Source organism: Mesitornis unicolor, unplaced genomic scaffold, assembly GCF_000695765.1.
Source record: "Mesitornis unicolor isolate BGI_N332 unplaced genomic scaffold, ASM69576v1 scaffold31868, whole genome shotgun sequence".
In the NCBI taxonomy this organism is placed as follows: Eukaryota; Metazoa; Chordata; class Aves; order Mesitornithiformes; family Mesitornithidae; genus Mesitornis; species Mesitornis unicolor.
In genome coordinates this window covers 23,735-42,579 of record NW_010204413.1, presented here as the reverse complement: position 1 = coordinate 42,579, position 18,845 = coordinate 23,735, and the positions used below count along the sequence as shown (strand labels likewise).

Here is an 18,845-nt window from a genome sequence, read left to right as displayed (position 1 = left end):
TGAAATAAACGAGTATGTTTTTCTCTGGGAGTCAGCAAACTGCACTGCAATTTCAAGGTTTTGAAACAAGGGAAAAGGAGGAAGAAAACATTGTGAACCATTTCAGGTGATGGGTGGGTGGAATTGAGCTAGGAAAAACACCTTCACAAGGTTAAGTCATTAGTCACTTAGGAGCCACGACCGCTGCATTCCAAGGGGATTACAACAGCGGCTGCTGGTGCTCTGCTGGGTGAAGGTGTGGGCTGGCAGAAGCCAATTCGGGATGTGGGCCAGTCCCAGAGCGGCTCTGGTGGCTGGGCAAACGCCGCTGTGGGCGTGCCATGCGGAGGTAAAGGTGGTGGTTGAGCAGAGACAGAAAAAGTGTTCTGAGGTTTAATTACTTCTATGAGTAGCAAGGAAGAAGAAAGGCAATAGTCATACTCCAGAGGGAGCAATGTGTAACGTCTGAAGCAATCGCTATAAGTAGCGAACACACACCTGAACTTAAGAACTGGTCGATGCGGTTTGTCACTAGGGCTGTGTGTGAAGATCAGGTAACACCAGAGGCTTGTGGCTCTTATGGTTTCCAAGGAATATGAATTAAGGAAAAGAGAAAAAGACCAACTAAAGTAGCTCTGAGCAGCAATCAAATCCATTGGAGGCAATTCCTGGAAGAAGTTTTGACAGCCTGAGCATCCCGGAAAATTCCAAGAGGAGGAAGGACCTCTGCATTACCATGTAAGTGGAGATACACCGTACCACATATATTGCTGTCAAGTGTGAAAAGCGTCAGTGTTTTCCTTTCAGGACAAGACTAGCACGAATGTCCTAAGTACTCTTTTAGTTTTCATGTTATCAAAACAAAGTTTCTCAAAAAGGTCGCACAAAGCCAATTTTTTGGTAAATTCCGTCTTAGAAACAGCTGTTGGAGCTTAATTTCTGCTTCTATTCCAGTTTTTTCCTTGGTAACTTAAAATTCAGACTAATTTATTTTTTAAGTATTTACTGAGTGCTAAAACATGATCAGTGGAGCTGCAGAATCTTAAATAGATAAATATTCCTCCTGACAACAATGTCATTTATTACTTGTACACTCTTAAATGAGGGTTCAAAAATAAAAATATTACACAGCTCTGAAGACAGACAGGCTTCAAGTCTGCACTGCTAAAAATTACTCATGGTTCATAGTTTGGGGGTTGTGTCTTTAAAAGAAAGCTTTTGCTGAAATAGTAGTACAGAGCTGACTAACAGAACAGGTAAACAGACATTTGTTTCTGGTGGGGGTTTATAATTTCCCAAAAGTGAATAAGGAAGCATCGGAGATACTTTGAGACCCCAAAAACCCTCTAAAACCAACTCTCAGCTGTTAAACAAAACCAGAAGTGACACTAACCAAGCTGGCAGTTAAGTAATCAGGAAATGCTCCTTTTTCCTTCATACGGCTTTTACATCCCACCACATTCCGCATTTCCTCATCCTTAAAGATAACTCATTCATGGCACACCTATTATCCTTTGTAGGAAGCTTTTCTTGTCTTGGGATTCAAGAGAACGCACTTCCTCTGAGTAAATAATTTTGGTATCTCCTCCCATAATTACACCCACGTTGAGTAGGACCATTGGCATTAGCCACACATATATTATAGGAACTGGTTAATTCGTTTGACAAGTCTAAGGGTGCTAATAACAACAGCTAAGTACCTCTCCCTTCTCTCAAATTGCAGCTGACAGCACGAAAAGATTGCTGGGTTTTTTCTTTTTATGATTGATGTGACTTGGACGTCCTTGAAGAACAAAGTCGAAGGTGCCTGCAGTTCTCCGAAGCTGAGGGAATGGCAGGTGAGTTCTGTGCGCCATTTGCTTCCCTTCAGCAGGTGCTGAACTCAGGGCTGTTTCCTCAAGATACGTGCCCTGTAGGTATCTGCTCAGATTTCTTATCTGAAGGAAATTTTATATTGTAATTTGTTCTTGCACTTCATTCTCAAAGTTGTATTGTTGTTATGATTAAGACCTGTCTGAGAATAGTTTTTGGGCTAAGCAGAGGATATTTGGGGGCAAGGAGGGGTGGGGAAGAGAAAAGAAATTCCCATTACTTCAAAAGGCATCATGCAGAACTCCATCTAAACCTCTTATGCATTATGCTTTGAATTAACACAATTAGTGAAATCCATCCTAATGGAGCTGTGAGCATGGAGCACATGGATGGGTATTCAAAGATGTATTAAAACCCTACCAAAGGAAAACAGTAATGATAATATATCTCTGCTTTTTAAAGTTTAAAATGAAGATGATTATTGAACTAGGCAACTGCAAAACAGGGTTCTCTCTCATTTAATGATGAAACAAGCATTTTGGAATCGGCTTTTAAAATGTTGCTTTGCAGGGAAAGCAGCAGCCTACTGCAGTTCACTACTGTCCCAAACAGTCATGCTAAAGATTCTCTTTTTCAGCTCAACAATGCTTACTCATATTACTTCTTTGTGGTCTTATACCACAAATAAATAAAAATTCTTCCTTAAATGTAATCATGGAACTTTTTTTTTCGCATAGGTTTTACTTTTACTACTACTTTAAAGATTATATGTAAATCATAGTTTAATGTGCAGCTATATTGTTTCAGACCTGACTTAGTATTTAATTGCTATGCTGCATGGTATGACATAGACTTGGAAGTTTGTTTGAAGATCCCAACCGTAACAGTGCATGGTGCCATAGGCCTTAATCCACCTTTCTGTCCCACTCTTTTTTGTTACTGTTTTCTTTAGAATTCCCTTTAAAATGGTGGTGCTCATGTTCCTCCATCCTGGCCCCCCTCCCAACCTCATTGCATTTATGATACCAGCATCAATAAAAGCGGTTTAGACTTTCCACCGAGGTACCTGCCCTGAGCTCCAGGTGCACCCTGGAGTCCCATGGGGCAGGCACAGACACCGGGGGCTGCGCCTCTCAGAGCTCCCCGAGACAGGAGAACTGCTCAAGTTTGAGCATGGCAATAAACCAAGAACTGCAGGAGGGAAAACAATCTTGCAAGGAAGAACAGGTACATTCTCACTTGGCAAAAAGGTAGTTTAGCATTTATGGTGGCAAGTGCCACTTCATGGGTTTTAAACCACAGACCATAATAACAGTATGTGTGCAGCAGGACGCATGATATCCGAGAACTCCAAGCACACCAAGACATCAGAATTCCTCTAGGCCATGCAGGCAGTGCCTACAAAACAGGAGTCCCATTTGTCCAGTTGACACTTTGGGCAGAGCTAAACCCAGCCAGACTGATTTCTTTGTCAAAAGCTCCAACTTATGTCCTGAAATACCTCTTGTTCACTCACGTAAGACAGATGATCTCTCACTATGCATCCTTCCCTACTCTAGGCCAAATGGCATCAGGATGTAAGCAGGAAAAGAAAGATCTCCTAACAGCCATGTCTGGGATCCTAAATATATACATATTGAATATATACTGAGAACACAGAGGGGCCACAGCCCACTTTATTTGGTGCTGACAGTGAAACAACACCGATGTGCCCCTGTACATTTTATTCCAAGTCCAGTGATAAAACAGCATCCAGCACTGTATAGGAAGTATCTAAGTCCTGAGGGTATGACAGCCCCGTAACAAAACCCAAGCAAAAAGTTATATTATTGACCACTAGACCTAATCAACTTAATGGATCATCTCCTTTTTAGTTGTCTTTCCTCTGGTAAAAGATAACTGCTTTTAGTAGACTCATCATGTAACTAACCAGCAAATTACTTCTTTCCACGCTGGTTGCTTTTCCATGTCTTTTCTTCCATTTGACAGATCTGACACCAACACACATCAGCTGGCAGCCATCACTCAATGCAAGCGCGCACCATACTGACAGATATGCCAACACCGAGTTGACCGTGAGGCGAGGACAGGCCTTCACTATTACCCTGTACTTCAACAGACCAAAGCAGACTGGGGAGAGCCTAGCATTTGTCACCGAAATAGGTAACAGTCCCTTAGCGAACTGTGATCTTTATCCCCTGTAGTTATCCCTTATTCTGTTTAGAGATACAATTTTTCTTCATGTATTTTAATGCTTTTTCCTCCATTCATGTGCTCATTTCAAGTGTGAGGTTAACATTGAAACCACACTCTGTAATGGACACCAAACGCACCCTCTTTCCGGCAGGACCATCGCCCTCACTGTCCCATCGTACAAAGGCCGCGTTTAACGTCTCCGAGGTGGGGGCGAGCGGCTGGAGTGCTGTGCAAGGGCACAGCGAGTCCGGCTACACCAACTTCACAATATCCAGCCCAGCCAATGCTGCCATTGGGCGGTACAACCTGATCCTCCAGGTGACCTCGGGGAACAAGATCTTCTCCAGATTCCTGGGGCAGTTTGTGTTACTCTTCAACCCTTGGTGCCCAGGTAGGTGCCAGTGCCTTTGATCTTGAACCATTTGATTTCACATCCGCACAGTGAGCTGCTCCCTCAAGCTGTCTCTCCTTGGGTCACCAGTGGCAGCAATCTCACCTATCTGCTCAGAGATCTGCTTTCACTACACTGAAAAGCTGCTGCCGCACCCCCGCCCCTTTTATCCAAATGAACTGTGCTATATGGTGTGATATCATAGACTCTTTCTTCAGGACTGAGCAGATCACTTTTTTCTGTAGATGAGGTCTTTTGTAAGTGCATTTACATCTCTGAACTGGAAGCAAGTATACAGTAATGTTCTTGACTTGCACCTAAATCAAGGCAAGACTGCTCTTGTAGATGTTAACTTCAACACAACAGCCTTTATAAAAACGGAGAGGGCTGGTGTGAAGAAGATTGGCATTTCCCACATGTTTCATCATGGGTTGCAAAGGGACATCTCTTGCTGCTCCATTTTTCATTTCTGCAGCCTCAGCATGTTGCAGAAAAAAATGCAATTTCCTAAACTCAGATTTTGCAAATACGCAATTTTCTAGAAACCCAGATTAGCCCTAAAATATACTGCTCTAGAGTTAAGGGAGTTCTTAGCCAGCCAGGTGACTAATAAGCTTATGAAAGAAAAGTAACCACAATCATCCACTATTTTCTTCTGCAACCGTATGTTAGTTAAGGGCCACTAACAAATACGTCAAGAGCTAAGATGAAAAAAGCTGCTAATTAGCTCAGCATGCCTTGGAAGACAGAAATAATTATAGAACTATGTTCAGGAAACTCAGACTGTCTCTGCATGGACAGTCGTAGGGGTAAAACCTTCCCAGAACCTCCTGAAAGATCACTTGTCATGTAACTTCTAATGGACTGAAATATTTGACACCAGAGCAGCAGTGGTACTCATGAGAACAGACAAACTGTTCTCGGATGAAAACCAAGAAAAATTAGACCGCACCATTCCAGCTTAAAACTGGTGATTTTGCAGAAGAGCCCTCCAGAGCCCATCGGATGATGCAATGGCCACTGTCAAACTAGAGGGAGTATCCTTAAAGGAGGGTGCTGCTGAATAAGCTTCTGCAGAGTGGAACAGCTCCCTGATCCCCAAAAACAGGAACAGACTCAGTTTGAGGGCATCTCACCACTGTAGTAAGTGTCATAGCAGATGGGAAATAGAAAATTTATTTTCTCAGCAAGGGATAAATGGCAGATCTGGTCTGTAGAGATGGTTCCATATGGGAGCTTACTCATGAAGCTGCAAAGGACAGGAAATAATTAATAAACTGTAATATCAGTAAAGAACTACGTACAAAGAAACAGTCAGGACTGGAGATGAAAGAAAAAGCATCAGATTGGAGAAAATCTACTAGCAGATCCTTAAGTGTCATCTGAAAAAACACTCTGATCAAATGGTTCATTACTGACTTTTGTATGCTGACATTAAGCAGCACTGTCCATACACAGATGGGCTGTGGAACAGCTGAAATAACTGGATGACCTTAGGGACAGGAACAGTTGAGAAGGGATAAGATATAATAACACAAAATAAAACACCATACATTTAAGGGAGAAATAACAATAACTTCAATGGCAAAGTCAACAGCTGAAAATCATGAAGAGTCTGAAAGTCCTTTTTAATCAAAGAACAAGAACCAAAGTGAAATGGCCCTGAAAAACGCAAATGCAACCTTGAACTGTATAAGAGGAAACAGTTACACAGATTTAAATATTAATGCCATTGTATGAGGTGACAGGGTCTCATCTGTTTGGGTTTTTTTTATCCTTTTAAACTGATGTTAATTTTGCTCTGAGTTACTGAAAGGTATAACATTATAAAAACGTTATAAATGTTATTTTAAAAGTCTGCGTATTCAAAGAACTGGCTCTAGAACATTATAACTGAGAGCACACAAACCTCAGAAAAAAGATGTCTTTCAAACGATTACAGAAGGACATTTACATTGCTCCGATTCAGAAACTCACAGGGCTAGAAGGATCGTAGAAAGTGATGCAGTCCCACCCCATGCCCTGAGGCAGGTTCAGTTTAGCACTTCAGTCACTCCTGACAGATCCTGAGTGATCTTAATGATCAGCCATTAGGGAAGCTCCAGTACCTCCCCTGGCAGTTCACTCCGATAAAGCACCAGCTTGTCCATTAGATTTTTTTTTCTACTAACTAACCAAATATTTTTTGCCCCGATTTCAGCACATTACTTATCCTACATAAGATAAACACCAAGAACAGATTTCCTCTCCCACCATGCCCCATCCTCTTCACAAGAATTTCTGGAATTCATTACCATGCTTGCCCCATTCCTCATCCCATTTTTTTCCTATGTTAAATAATTCTGAGTTAGTGTCTCTAATAAGCTCTATTTTCTTCATAAGTTCTATTTTCTGGATTGCTGAGCACTCTCAGTGCCACTCTCGCTCTTTCCAAGTGCTCCACATCTTGAGGTGCAACACCTGGAACTGCACTCAGTTCTCCATGCCCACGCTGGCCCAAAAGCTTAGGAATCAACAACAATGATGACATATTAAAAAAAAAAAAGCAAGGACAGCCACTACAAAACCAGACTTTGATCACGTGATAAAAGTTTTAAAATAAATCATACAATCTTTTTATTTGCAGAAGGGAAGGATGGGAAGTTCCTACAATAAGATAAAGAAGTTGGCTCAATAAAAAAGAAAAGCTGATTTTTTTAATATGTATTTCTTGAAATCCTGAAGCTTTCAGAAAATAATTTTAAACATTACAAAATTAATCACAGAGCTAAGTAGATATTGCTACCTAAGGAGTGATCAAAACAACATAAACATCTGTGGGAAGCCAATGCTTTCATAGCAGCTACACCCTGTGCCACAGACTAGAGAAACCAATGAGAGTCTGAAATCGAAGCGAATGGCTATGCTGGCTATCCTAATAGCACTTCTGATGTCTACTTGCTTAATCCAAAGTGCTATCTTCATTTCGGAATCTTAAAACAAGATGAACACAGAATCACACAACGTTAGGGATTGGAAGGGACCTCCAAAGCTCATCCAGTCCAATCCCCCTGCCGGAGCAGGAACACCCAGATGAGGTTACACAGGAAGGCGTCCAGGCGGGTTTTGAATGTCTGCAGAGAAGGAGACTCCACAACCTCTCTGGGCAGCCTGGGCCAGGGCTCTGTCACCCTCACTGAGAAGAAGTTTCTTCTCAAATTGAAGTGGAACCTCCTGTGTTCCAGTTTGTCCCTGTTACCCCTTGTCTTATCATTGTTTGTGACCAAGAAGAGCCTGGCTCCATCCTCGTGACACTCACCCTTTATATATTTATAAACATGAATGAGGTCTCCCCTCAGTCTCCTCTTCTGCAAACTAAAGAGACCCAGCTCCCTCAGCCGCTCCTCATAAGGGAGAAACACGACTGGAAAACAGAGAAAAACATCGTCTGTGTGATTCTTGTCAAATGTCCATTCTACTTCTGAGATGGCTGAGAAACGCAGTGAGCTAGCATAGACTTTTCTCCATCTTCCTCAAGAAGACAACATATAGAGAGGGCATATTTAGATAATACACAAAGGCTATAATAAAATTAGGGAGAAAAGTTAAAGTAACACAACATGGATTCCGTGCCCCCTTCCCCAGCCATGTACATTAGCAGGCATTTTCACTGAACAGTTTCGGGGAGCTGTGACAATGTGTTTTCCATAGAGTAGTTCTCCACTTGCTGAATCAAGACACAGAGAGGTTGCTAGCATTTCTCAGCTTTAAGTGTAAAGGCACGTCCAACTTGGTTTTCAGGTGATGATGTCTACATGGCTGATGAAAATGAGAGACAAGAATACGTTCTAAATGAAAATGGAATAATCTTTGTGGGCAATGCAAAGTACATTGAAGCAAGAGGATGGTATTACGGACAGGTAAGACATAAGGAATTCATTTGGGCTCTTGTTCTGTCTCCAATAGCATTTTCTCTTATCATTATTTGCCTCTCTTATAAGTACATGAACACTGAGCAAACCTGGCTAGCCTTTCCTGTGGTTTGTCCACTGCGTTCCTAATAGGACTTTGGTGTAAGAAATGACTTAGCAGAGCACTGCAGCTAGGACTGTCGTCTACACATGCTTGGAGCTCCCCGTACAACTGTGGACCTCATCTGTGGCAAAAGCACCCACAGCACAAGTCACAATCTACATGTGTGGTTCCAACACACCCGCTGTTTTGTAATTTAGTCACAATGGGTCAGAACTGACATTGACACAGCACCACAGGACGGGCTGGGACGGAAGGGACCTTTAAAGATGGGGACACCTTCAGCTAGATCAGGTCCTCAAAGCCCCATCCAACCTGACCTTGAACGTTTCCAAGGAGGTAACTCAAGAGAATCCAATAACTGCAGTCAGAATAAGCTTGGCAGTTTTAGTTTTACTCAGTCCTCCCTTCTAATGGCACAAGGCAGATTTCTGCTTTATTTAGTTAGGCCTGTCTGTAGCCAATATTACAGTGCGAATTGCACGCTGCTGTCTTTGTGCCACATTGCCCCTGTAAGCTTTGGGCTGGAATATCTTATAGAAAGGAGGAACTGCAGTAGAATCTCCTCTAATTTCTCTAATGTTTGAGAAATTATCTGTTTTCTTAAAAATTTATCTTATCTGATTACAGTTTCAAGATCACCTTCTAAACATCTGTCTCACTATGCTTGATCTGAGCCTGTACTATCGTCAGGACCCAGCCATCGATGTATCCCGAAGAGGAGATCCTAAATACGTGGGCCGAGTAATCAGTTCTATGGTAAGAAATTAACAATCTGAATTCCCCATGCATAAGAAGAAAGCATTAGTTATACCACTGAGACTCAGCCACCCGCACCTTACGCGGTATTAACTGGATTAACTAGATACGGTGCATTTGCACAACTGATTTTGTGCATTCTGTCCACGGGTCTGTGTTTAGATCAATGGAAATGACAACGACAACGGAGTTCTCCTGGGGAAGTGGGAAGGAAGTTTCCATTCCCATGAGAACCCATCCCGATGGGACGGCAGCGTGGTCATCCTTCAGAAATGGCGCCAGGACAACTACAGGCCTGTTCAGTACGGCCAGTGCTGGGTTTTTGCAGGTGTGATGTGTACAGGTGAGCTTAAAGAATAGAGGAAATGGAGGCATTTGTGACCTCTGGTTTTATCAGAACTAAAAAGCAATTAATTCCACAAGAGGAACAGTGCTTTGAAGACTGCAAATGCTGAGGAATAACAAAATATTTAGACACTTAACTTTGTTTTCAGATATTTGTAATCAATTAACTAAAGCAGTGTGTGGTTATTGTTTCTGGTTTTTTTAAAATGTATTTCAGTTCTGCGGTGCTTGGGGATTCCAACTCGTTTGGTTTCCAATTTTAACTCTGCCCATGATGTGGATAGAAACCTGAGTATTGATAAGTACTATGACAGCTCTGGAAAGAGTCTTAATATCGGCAAGGATTCCACATGGTAAATACAATTTTTTGCATCTCACCAATAATTAGACGATCTGTGAGACATAAACACATGAATACTACTAGTACAAAAGCAACTGACTGCACAAAACTTAATAGAAATATCTAAATTAATACGCTAGACATTAATTTGGAAAGAAAACATGCTTCATGGTTTTCAGCTAACAGCTACTTTCAGCAACCAACCAGTCCAATTTTTTTCAGACCCTGACCCTAAACAAGCTCTAACTTTCTGTAAAAGTCTGTTTCCACCGACAACATACTGGTTCCTGAGGCTCTTTTTTATCACCGACACCTAACCAGTCTGTTCCTGTGCACCTCCCATGCTCTTACCTAGGTTACCACTGCCATAACCTTCTCCCGTTGCACATCCAGAGCCTGTGTTTCTCAGCTTGGCCCATCTTCCTCCCCAGGCAGGTGGAAGCCTCCCCAAGTTTTCCAGCTGGACCTTCCCTTTGTGGGACCTTAAAGAGACAGAACCATTCCAGTGCCCTCCAGACTTGGTTATCGGACGTTACAGTCCAGTGCTGTAAACTGCAAGGGACCCACGATCACCAACCAAGCCCCAAAATTTGAGTATCCAAAGAAACATGATATTCTTTAAATAATACCATTTTACACTTTAGTTGCCTTCCAGTTTTAGAATCTTTACTCTGCGGCCACTTCACTTTTCAGAAAGTGAACTAACTACACCCAAGAGTATATCCTATAGCCCAAAGTCTCTGTGCACACTAGGCTTCACCAAAAGTATCATCTTGATTTAATCTGCTTCTTTTCACTGAGCGTGTGTGGTTGAAGCATAAGGGAAGCCTTTCAAGTCTTAATTTCCTTAGAAGAATTAGCCTCTGAACACAATTCAGCCAACAAATAACTTCTGGGCCCTCCTTTGACCTACACTTTACCAGTCTCCTGTGCTATCCTTTCCTTTCAGAGTTTGTGGAACTCATGACAACTGGATGCTGCTGAAAACAAAGCTATAAAGAGATTTTAACCAGGACAAAAGAGATTCATAGAGAATAAGGCGACTAACAACCATTAAACCCAGTGGTCTCAATGTAACATCTAATGCAGAAAGTCCCTAATTCTCTGACTGCGAGAAATCAGAGTACATCAGGGGAAGGGTCATTCTATCATGTGCTGTGCTTACGTCTTTTGTAAACTTCTGCTGCTGCACACTCCTACAGATGGACTATTGGACTATGAGCATTTTATCTGATCCAGTATAGCTATCTGAAGTTCCTATTTAAATAAAACATATCCCACGTTTGAGGGTTACTGAACCCAATCACCAAGTGTTGGCCATATTCAAGGCTTAAATCTTTCACTTGTAGTTCATACTGCTCCCACAGAAAGCTGCTGACTCCTATTTTCTCTCCCTCCCTGCCCTGAGGTCTACGCAAGACGTAGTGAGTGGCTGTAACCAGACAGCTTGTGTCACATCTTAGAGATTCTTTAAAAACCAAAATTCCCCTGCTCCTTTCAAATTGGAAGCCTGTACGACTCCGTATTGCTGTGCTTTCTAGACATTGTTCTTTGTCTCCAGGGATTACCACGTCTGGAATGAAAGCTGGTTCATTCGTCCAGACCTGGGAACATCATACAATGGATGGCAGGTTTTAGACGCAACTCCACAAGAACAAAGCAGAGGTAACAGTATAAATTCTTAGCATGACTTAACGTTTCTTCCCTAAATTGAGCACGACTAATCAAGGTAGACTTTTTTTTTCCCCCATGTTCTAGGATTATTTCAGTGTGGCCCTGCATCTGTCACAGCTGTCAAAGAAGGTGACGTAGACTTGGATTACGACACTTTATTTGTGTACACGGAGGTGAATGCCGATTGCAACAGATGGATTGTATATAATGATGGAACCAAGAAAAGAGTTTATTGTGATACTGAAATAATTGGCAGGTTTATCAGCACCAAAGCTGTGGGCAGCAATTCTCGTATGGATGTCACCTATAATTACAAATATCCAGAAGGTAAAGGAATCGTACAAATTATCTCCACGTTATCACAGTTATCTCCTACCCTTCATGCTAGGAAACTAGAATGGGGAACCTATTTTGTGTGAGCATCTCTCCTCTTCTTTCAGAAAATATTTCTGCCATTGTTTTCAGGCTACTTTCTTAACACAATGGGTATTACATTTCAGGTTTTGTGTATTTAGTAGTTTCCTTATAAAGGCACAATACAAAATATACTTCAGTCCCTTACACTGAAGTATTAAATGTAATATATACACAAAACAGGGGTATAAAACATGTTTTACTACCCAAGGCAGACAAACCCTCAAGCTCTCATACCAAAAAGTCTTAAAACTGAGCACCTCGTGTCTCACAAACTGTGCAGACATCTACAGAATGTGAAGTTTCAGGTCAGCAAGTACCAGTTTCTGGCATATCTGGCAGAGAGAGTGGGGCAACAATCCAACCACTAATCCAAAACCCTAAATTCCAGCCTCCCAGCACCAGACATCCATCTCCCGTGAGAGCTCACACTCAGTCTTTCTTAGCAAATCAATTCTTTCTTGCTGTGTCCATTCCAACTCCTCCTCTTTCCTTTTGAGGACGTCGTTACACCCTGCTCCCAGGAGGAGGGACGCGCTCAGTCTCCGTCCCTGACTCTGAGAACTCACAGAGTTACGCTCTGACACCCAGCCATTCAGTTTGTACAGGTTTGCACTCCTGGTGGACTCAGACTCCACCTTTTTGGATTCTGGAAACAAAAGTACCAGGAAACAGTAAAGGGACAAAGTGTCATTCATCTGTACTTAGGAAAACAAAGCAGCAAAGGTCAAGAACTGCGTAGCCAAACGTTTGCAGGAATAGTTTTATCTTTCACTTTTTTTAAAGTTTGCCATTCAGAATCAGTGGCCATATTTCAACATTTCACTCCAAGATTTTAGTTCAACCATATTTAACACAGAGGCTGGTTCTCATCAGATTAGCAAGGTAATGCTTATTACACTACTGCATGTTCTGACCAATGAAAAAGAAATCTTGCCTCCAAAACAAATACAAATGCATCATATTTCATTTCAGTGACTTATTCACCTTATTACAATATGCTTATTACTTTCATGTGAAAAACCTGAACAGAGGCCTAATAAAAATACGGGGAAGTTTTAGGTATTGCATATTTCTGGGTGGTGCAGAGCTGACACCCTATATCATTCTGAAAGCCTTTACACAGGGCAAGTGCAATTGCAACAAAAGTATGAATTTTACTTGTGTCTCTCCTTCGACCAGGCTCTTCTGAGGAAAGACGAGTTTATAAGAAGGCCTTGGCCAAAATATTTGGATCAAACATCACGGAGGGACACGCAGAATCTCCAGGCGGGAGATCTTCTGAGACAGTTAGAAACCCTGGGATCTCTGGGAAATTCAAGCTGGCTGAACCTCCAGTGTTTGGCAAAGACATTACCCTAATCTTAATTCTCAATAACCTGTCGTCTGACCACAAGACCGTGAAGGTGGACATGAGTGCGTCGACCATCCTGTACACAAGGAGAGCAGTGGCAGAGATCCTGAAGGCAACCACTTCTGTGGAGCTTGGTTCTAAACAAGGTAACTTTGCATGTCCCTAAGGAGCCAACATAGCCCTCTTCTTAGCCAAAGGCAAAACATCAGTGTCATATCTGTATCAGCCTTGTAGTGCATCTACTGGTTCCATCTCTTAATAGCATTGTTTATGACTACACATTACATTTTTTCCCCCCTCTGAACACTTTCACTGGTTCAACCAGGAACTGAAGGTCTCATGAAATGTTATACAGAAGGCTACATATATATTATAGCTCCAGAAGAAACACTGGTGGGGGTGTGTGTGTGTGTGTGGTGATAATTACATGTATAAGAACACACTTTACTCTTAAAAAAAGTCTGATGTATGCTTTCTGGCACTCAGCAGGCAACACTTTCACAGACATTAACTAGGACAAAGGCTAGAGTGACAGTGAAACTATATCTCTCTTTTGAAGAGTCATAGCATCACAGCCTGGTTTGGGTGGGAAGGGACCCCAAACACCCCCAGCCCAACCCCCATGGGCAGGGACACCTCCACCAGCCCAGGCTGCTCCAAGCCCCATCCAACCTGGCCTTGGGCACTGCCAGGGAGGGGGCACCCACAGCTTCTCTGGGCAACCTGGGCCAGGGCCTCACCACCTCACAGCCACGAATTTCTGCCCAATATCTAGTCAAAATCTCCCAAATTCCAGTCTAAAGCCATCTACCCTCGTCCCATCACTCCATCCCTTGTCAAAAGTCCTTCCCCAGCTTTCCTGTACCCTTCAGGTCCTGGAAGGTGCTCTAAGGTCCCCCCACAGCCTTCTCTTCTCTTCTCCAGGCTGAACACCCCCAAATCTCTCAGCCTGTCTCCATAGCAGAGCTGCTCCAGCCCCTCAGCATCTCCATGGCCTGCTCTGGACCCACTCCAACAGCAAAGTCAAAACTGTTAAAAATATTACAGAGATCTTTTTCATACCCAAAGGCTGCAAAGGTAAACATTATTTCAATATACAGCAGTAAAGCTGTAGGACTACGACAATAAGCAGCTAACCAGGTCACTTGAAAAGAATCACTGTGAAACTTGACTCAAAATTTGTTCTTGACTGAGGTAAAACCAATAGGATATACGGAGGGACTAGATAAAAATGTTTATACCTCTAATTACAAGACATACAAAGAGACAGGAATCCAGTGAAATGCAGATAAGCAGATTCCCTCAGTTTCGGGCCAAAATCCTCCACTCAAAACTGAAAGGGTCAAATGAGTTAAAGTAGAAAAGGATCACCAGAAAAGGGAAATACACAATCAGTCTCACAAGGAAGAAATATAATCAGACTCTAGCTGTCTTATCTTCTGTTCTCTTCAGTAATTTAAAAAACTCTCACAATAACTCTTGTCTTTAGCATTCTTTGAAAATGTAATGGTTCCTAAATATATGTCTGAATTCCAGGAAAACATATCCGGTTAAAGATCCCTTATTCTTATTATGGAAAATATCTGACTACTGACAAAAGGATCCAGGTTACTGCTTTGTGTGAAGTCATGAACATGCACGGGGTAAAGCTGCTGGTGGAGAAGACAATCATTTTAGAGGACACAAACATCATCATTAAGGTAAACAATTCTCACCCTGATGTCCTGAACAGACAGAAAACACAAAAGAGCCTTTTTGGAGCACCGATCTCAAGATGAGAATTTGGGGATGAATGCATTAACTTAGGCTGCAATTTCAAATGTTGCTCTAAAATTCTGCCTGCTCAAACTGAGAAAGTAAGCATGCAAGAGACCAATTTTGAGCCTTTCCCTGAACCTTCCCCTGTTCGTCAGAACAGCTCTGCTGCCTTCTTTCTTCCCAGTCACGTATCACTGCTCTATGTCACGATTTCATTTAATCTGTATTCTAGTTATTGGCAAGTCCTTTAAACCACCTTGCCTACTCCCAAAATACAGACTTAATCCCTTAATTCCAATCTGTGTTAGGGCCAGTTTATAATGTTTTAACGCTTTAATCCTAATCCTTTGAAAAAAAAACAAACAAACAAACAAACAAAAAAGAGCCACCCAGCAACCCAAAGGTTAGACAGGTTTAATGAGATGTGAGTCACAGAATCCTTGAATCATTAAGGTTGGAAAAGAGCTCTAGGATCAAGTCCAACCGTTGACCTAACACCACCATGCCCACTAGACCAAGCCCCAGAGTGCCACATCTACATATTTTTTAAATCCCTCCAGGGACAGTGACTCCACCACTGCCTTGGGCAGCCTTGACCACTCTTTCAGTGAATAATTTTTTCCCAATATTGAACCTCACCCTCCCCTGGCACAACTTGAGGCCATTTCCTCTCATCCCATCGCTTGTTATAGAGAGCAGAGCCCGACCTCCCCTGGCTACCCCCTCCTTTCAGGAGCTGCAGAGGGGATAAGGTCTCCCCTCAGCTCCTCTTCTCCAGTTGAACCCCCCAGCTCCCTCAGCCGCTCCCCATCATTCGGGTGCTCCAGACCCCTCCCCAGCTCCATTGCCCTTCTCTGGCCACGCTCCAGCCCCTCAATGTCCTTCTGGGAGCGAGGGGCCCAAAACTGACCCCAGGATTTGAGGGGCTGCCCCACCAGTGCCCAGCACAGGGCTCTGTTTCACCAAAATTGTGTACAAAACACCTTAACAGCACTATTTAGCCAATCCAAATTCAGCTTCAAATATTAGGAATGGCATATGAAATGTCAGTTAAATTTCACTGCTCCTACAAGTATCTCATTCATCCTCAAATATGAGAGGTGCTCTGCTTACAGTTTGACAGAGGTGTGGCTCCCGAAAAGTGTGAACCAGTGAACGATCAAAAAACGTGCCTTTATCGTCTAGATTCCTCGGCGGGTGGTAGTGAACAAAGCTGTGACTCTGGAGATCTCCTATGCCAATCCCCTCCCTGAACCTGTGAGCCGCTGCGTACTGCTGGTGACTTTGATGAACCAACAGGTCAAGATACAGTAAGTGAAAGCTGTAGCGTTTACTCAGTGCTTCTAACATGACCAATATCATGTCTAGTTTCTCAATAAGAAAAAATAATGGTTTAATTGTCTTTTTCGTATTTTCTATTTAGGAAAATACAAATGCCACCAAATATATATTAAGATATTATGATTTCCCAATTCTTTTTTCCACATAGGAACTTCTTTAACAACTAAAAACTGCTACCATTCTTCCTTCCTGAGAAAGCAAATGGGCATGTCAAATTCTTCTGTCTCTCTGATACTTAAACAGCTTGGCTTCATGTTTTTATCTTTATTCACCATATCCCAATACTACAAAAATAAATCTGAGCTAAAGCAAATAAGTAAGGCACAGCCACAGCTACCCTTGTTTCAGCCCAAACAAGAAGCTGCTCCGCTCTCCTTTAAAGAAGGAGAAAATGGTGCCTCTTCAAAACATAAGAGCAAAGTGTTCTCTTACTTTTTTCTTTTCCTCTGAACTCTGCTGCTTTATGGATTAACTCAGTGTCAAGTAGTTCATATTTCCTAAAGCTTGTTTTATTATAAAACAGCCTGTCTTCCTGTGGCTTTGAAAATATTTTGACATAATCACCCACAAAAATATGGAAAACATTATTACAGTGAAATACTAAGCCAATTTAGACCAAAAGGAGACACAAAACAAAGAACCCTGGCCATTAGAAAAATCGTATTATTGCCCAAATGGGTATGAATCAAGCAGGCATTGGACAGAGCGCTAACTCTTGACATGAGTTTTCCTGTTCTGTGTTTGTGATGACCATGCAAACTCGTACCCAGCCCTAACATGGAGGCATGATGTAGCACTTCGCATTTCCACCAGTCTGTTCAAGAGCAAATGAAGATGGCACTATCTTTTCTCAGCCTACACAAACCCTCAAACCCTAAGTAATTCTCCAAACCAAGGCTGGGTCTCAAGTAACTATCAATGCCCTCGCTGTCATGGAGTTCTGCTTCTTGGGAATCTCAAGGAAAGACAAAGCAAGCCTGAATTAACTGAGCTGTTTTGTTTGTTTTTTCAGTCTGGCACAACTGGCACCGAGGGAGAGATCAAAAATTTATTTTGAATTCACACCTCGCAGGGCTGGTCCCTTACAGCTGCAAGTGGACTTCTCTTGTGACAAATTCTCACACGTTAAGGGATTTGTAACCATTGCAGTAGCACCTGCGTAACGTGATGGAACCAGTCTCCTATTTCAGCATTAACATGGCAAGACCTTCTCCTCCGTATAGGGACAGCGATGACAGGAAGCAACTTTCCACAAAAACTGGTGACCTCTTACACTGCAATATAATCAAGTCTCACTCTTTCACAGTGCTTAATTATCTAGCCTCTAACTGTATTTTCTTTTTTTTTGTCCTCTTGTCTAGAAAAATGAAGCCCCTTCCTTGTAGAAATACTTCCACTGTTTTATCAAATCCATTGTGTTAAGCTCCCAGTTTTGACTTTTCCATCAGATAATTAATACAGCCTTTTTTGTGATCACATTCTAATAGTCAGCAATAAATAAAAACTATTCATGTAACTGTATTCTTTTGTAATGAACTGTACATTGCATGGAAATACCACAAGAATCACAAGATTGGAGAAAGTTCCTCATTTAACAGGCTTCTTATCTAAAAAAGTAGAACATTTCCTCCATTTTTCATTTAACTTCTGTATTCTGACACCCTGTAACTCTGTGAATGGGGAGGAAAAACACCTATGAAGGCTGGAAACAGTAATGTTTGAGGACAGTGACAACAATATTTCTGTAGCATGTGGCATAGGCCTGTCACAGAGCGGAGAACACATGCACGTGCCCAAATCAGTAACTTAACTCCTATGTCAAGTGGCAGAGTCCCAAGCACCACGAAGCACGGGGAGAGTCTTGCATTAATATGGAAGTCCAGCACGCAGGGGGCCGATCCTTCTGGCCCACAAGAGTAAGGTCCCTAAAGACAAGGAACACGTTTGCCATCAAACCTTCCCCGTGAAACTCCTTCCCAGGCAGCCCGGAGGATCTTTTCAGGTGCCTTCCAACTCCTGACATTCTGTGATTGTGACCTTTTATCTAACAGGTGTTAATATTTCAGAGGGTCTGATGCATCTACACACAATCACAAATTCTTACTGAAAAAATACACAAGAAACCACAGTAAAACTTTAGATTCCTTTTTTAAAAGAAATTTTAAGCTGCAGGTAATTAGTTTGCTTTTTTGGTTGCAGGCAGATTTGATATGAATGTGAAAACAGCAACAGACAAATCATAGGATCACAGAGTACCAGGCTGGAAGGGACCACAAGGATCATGCAGTTCAACCTTTCAGGATAAAAGTGTCATTTAAATGAGACGTGTGAGCACCCTGTCCAGCTGACTCTTAAAACTGGCCAATGTAGGAGAATTCACCACTTCCCCTGCGAGATTATTCCGATATCTCATTGATAGATTGTTCCAATATCTCATTGATAGATTGTTCCAATATCTCATTGATAGATTG

General features: G+C 42.2%; 1 protein-coding gene across 1 annotated transcript; it reads left to right on the top strand.

The window, feature by feature from the left end:
* The first annotated feature begins 3,355 nt into the window (after window positions 1-3,355).
* LOC104533969 (protein-glutamine gamma-glutamyltransferase 6-like) lies at window positions 3,356-17,537 on the top strand. The gene is made up of 13 exons (XM_010191055.1): window positions 3,356-3,368; window positions 3,781-3,954; window positions 4,139-4,378; window positions 8,159-8,277; window positions 9,020-9,148; window positions 9,311-9,491; window positions 9,711-9,846; window positions 11,395-11,498; window positions 11,592-11,834; window positions 13,104-13,421; window positions 14,812-14,975; window positions 16,219-16,343; window positions 17,387-17,537. Exons 1-13 carry the CDS (start codon window positions 3,356-3,358, stop codon window positions 17,535-17,537), a joined length of 2,097 nt encoding a protein of 698 aa, XP_010189357.1.
* The last annotated feature ends 1,308 nt before the right edge of the window (window positions 17,538-18,845 follow it).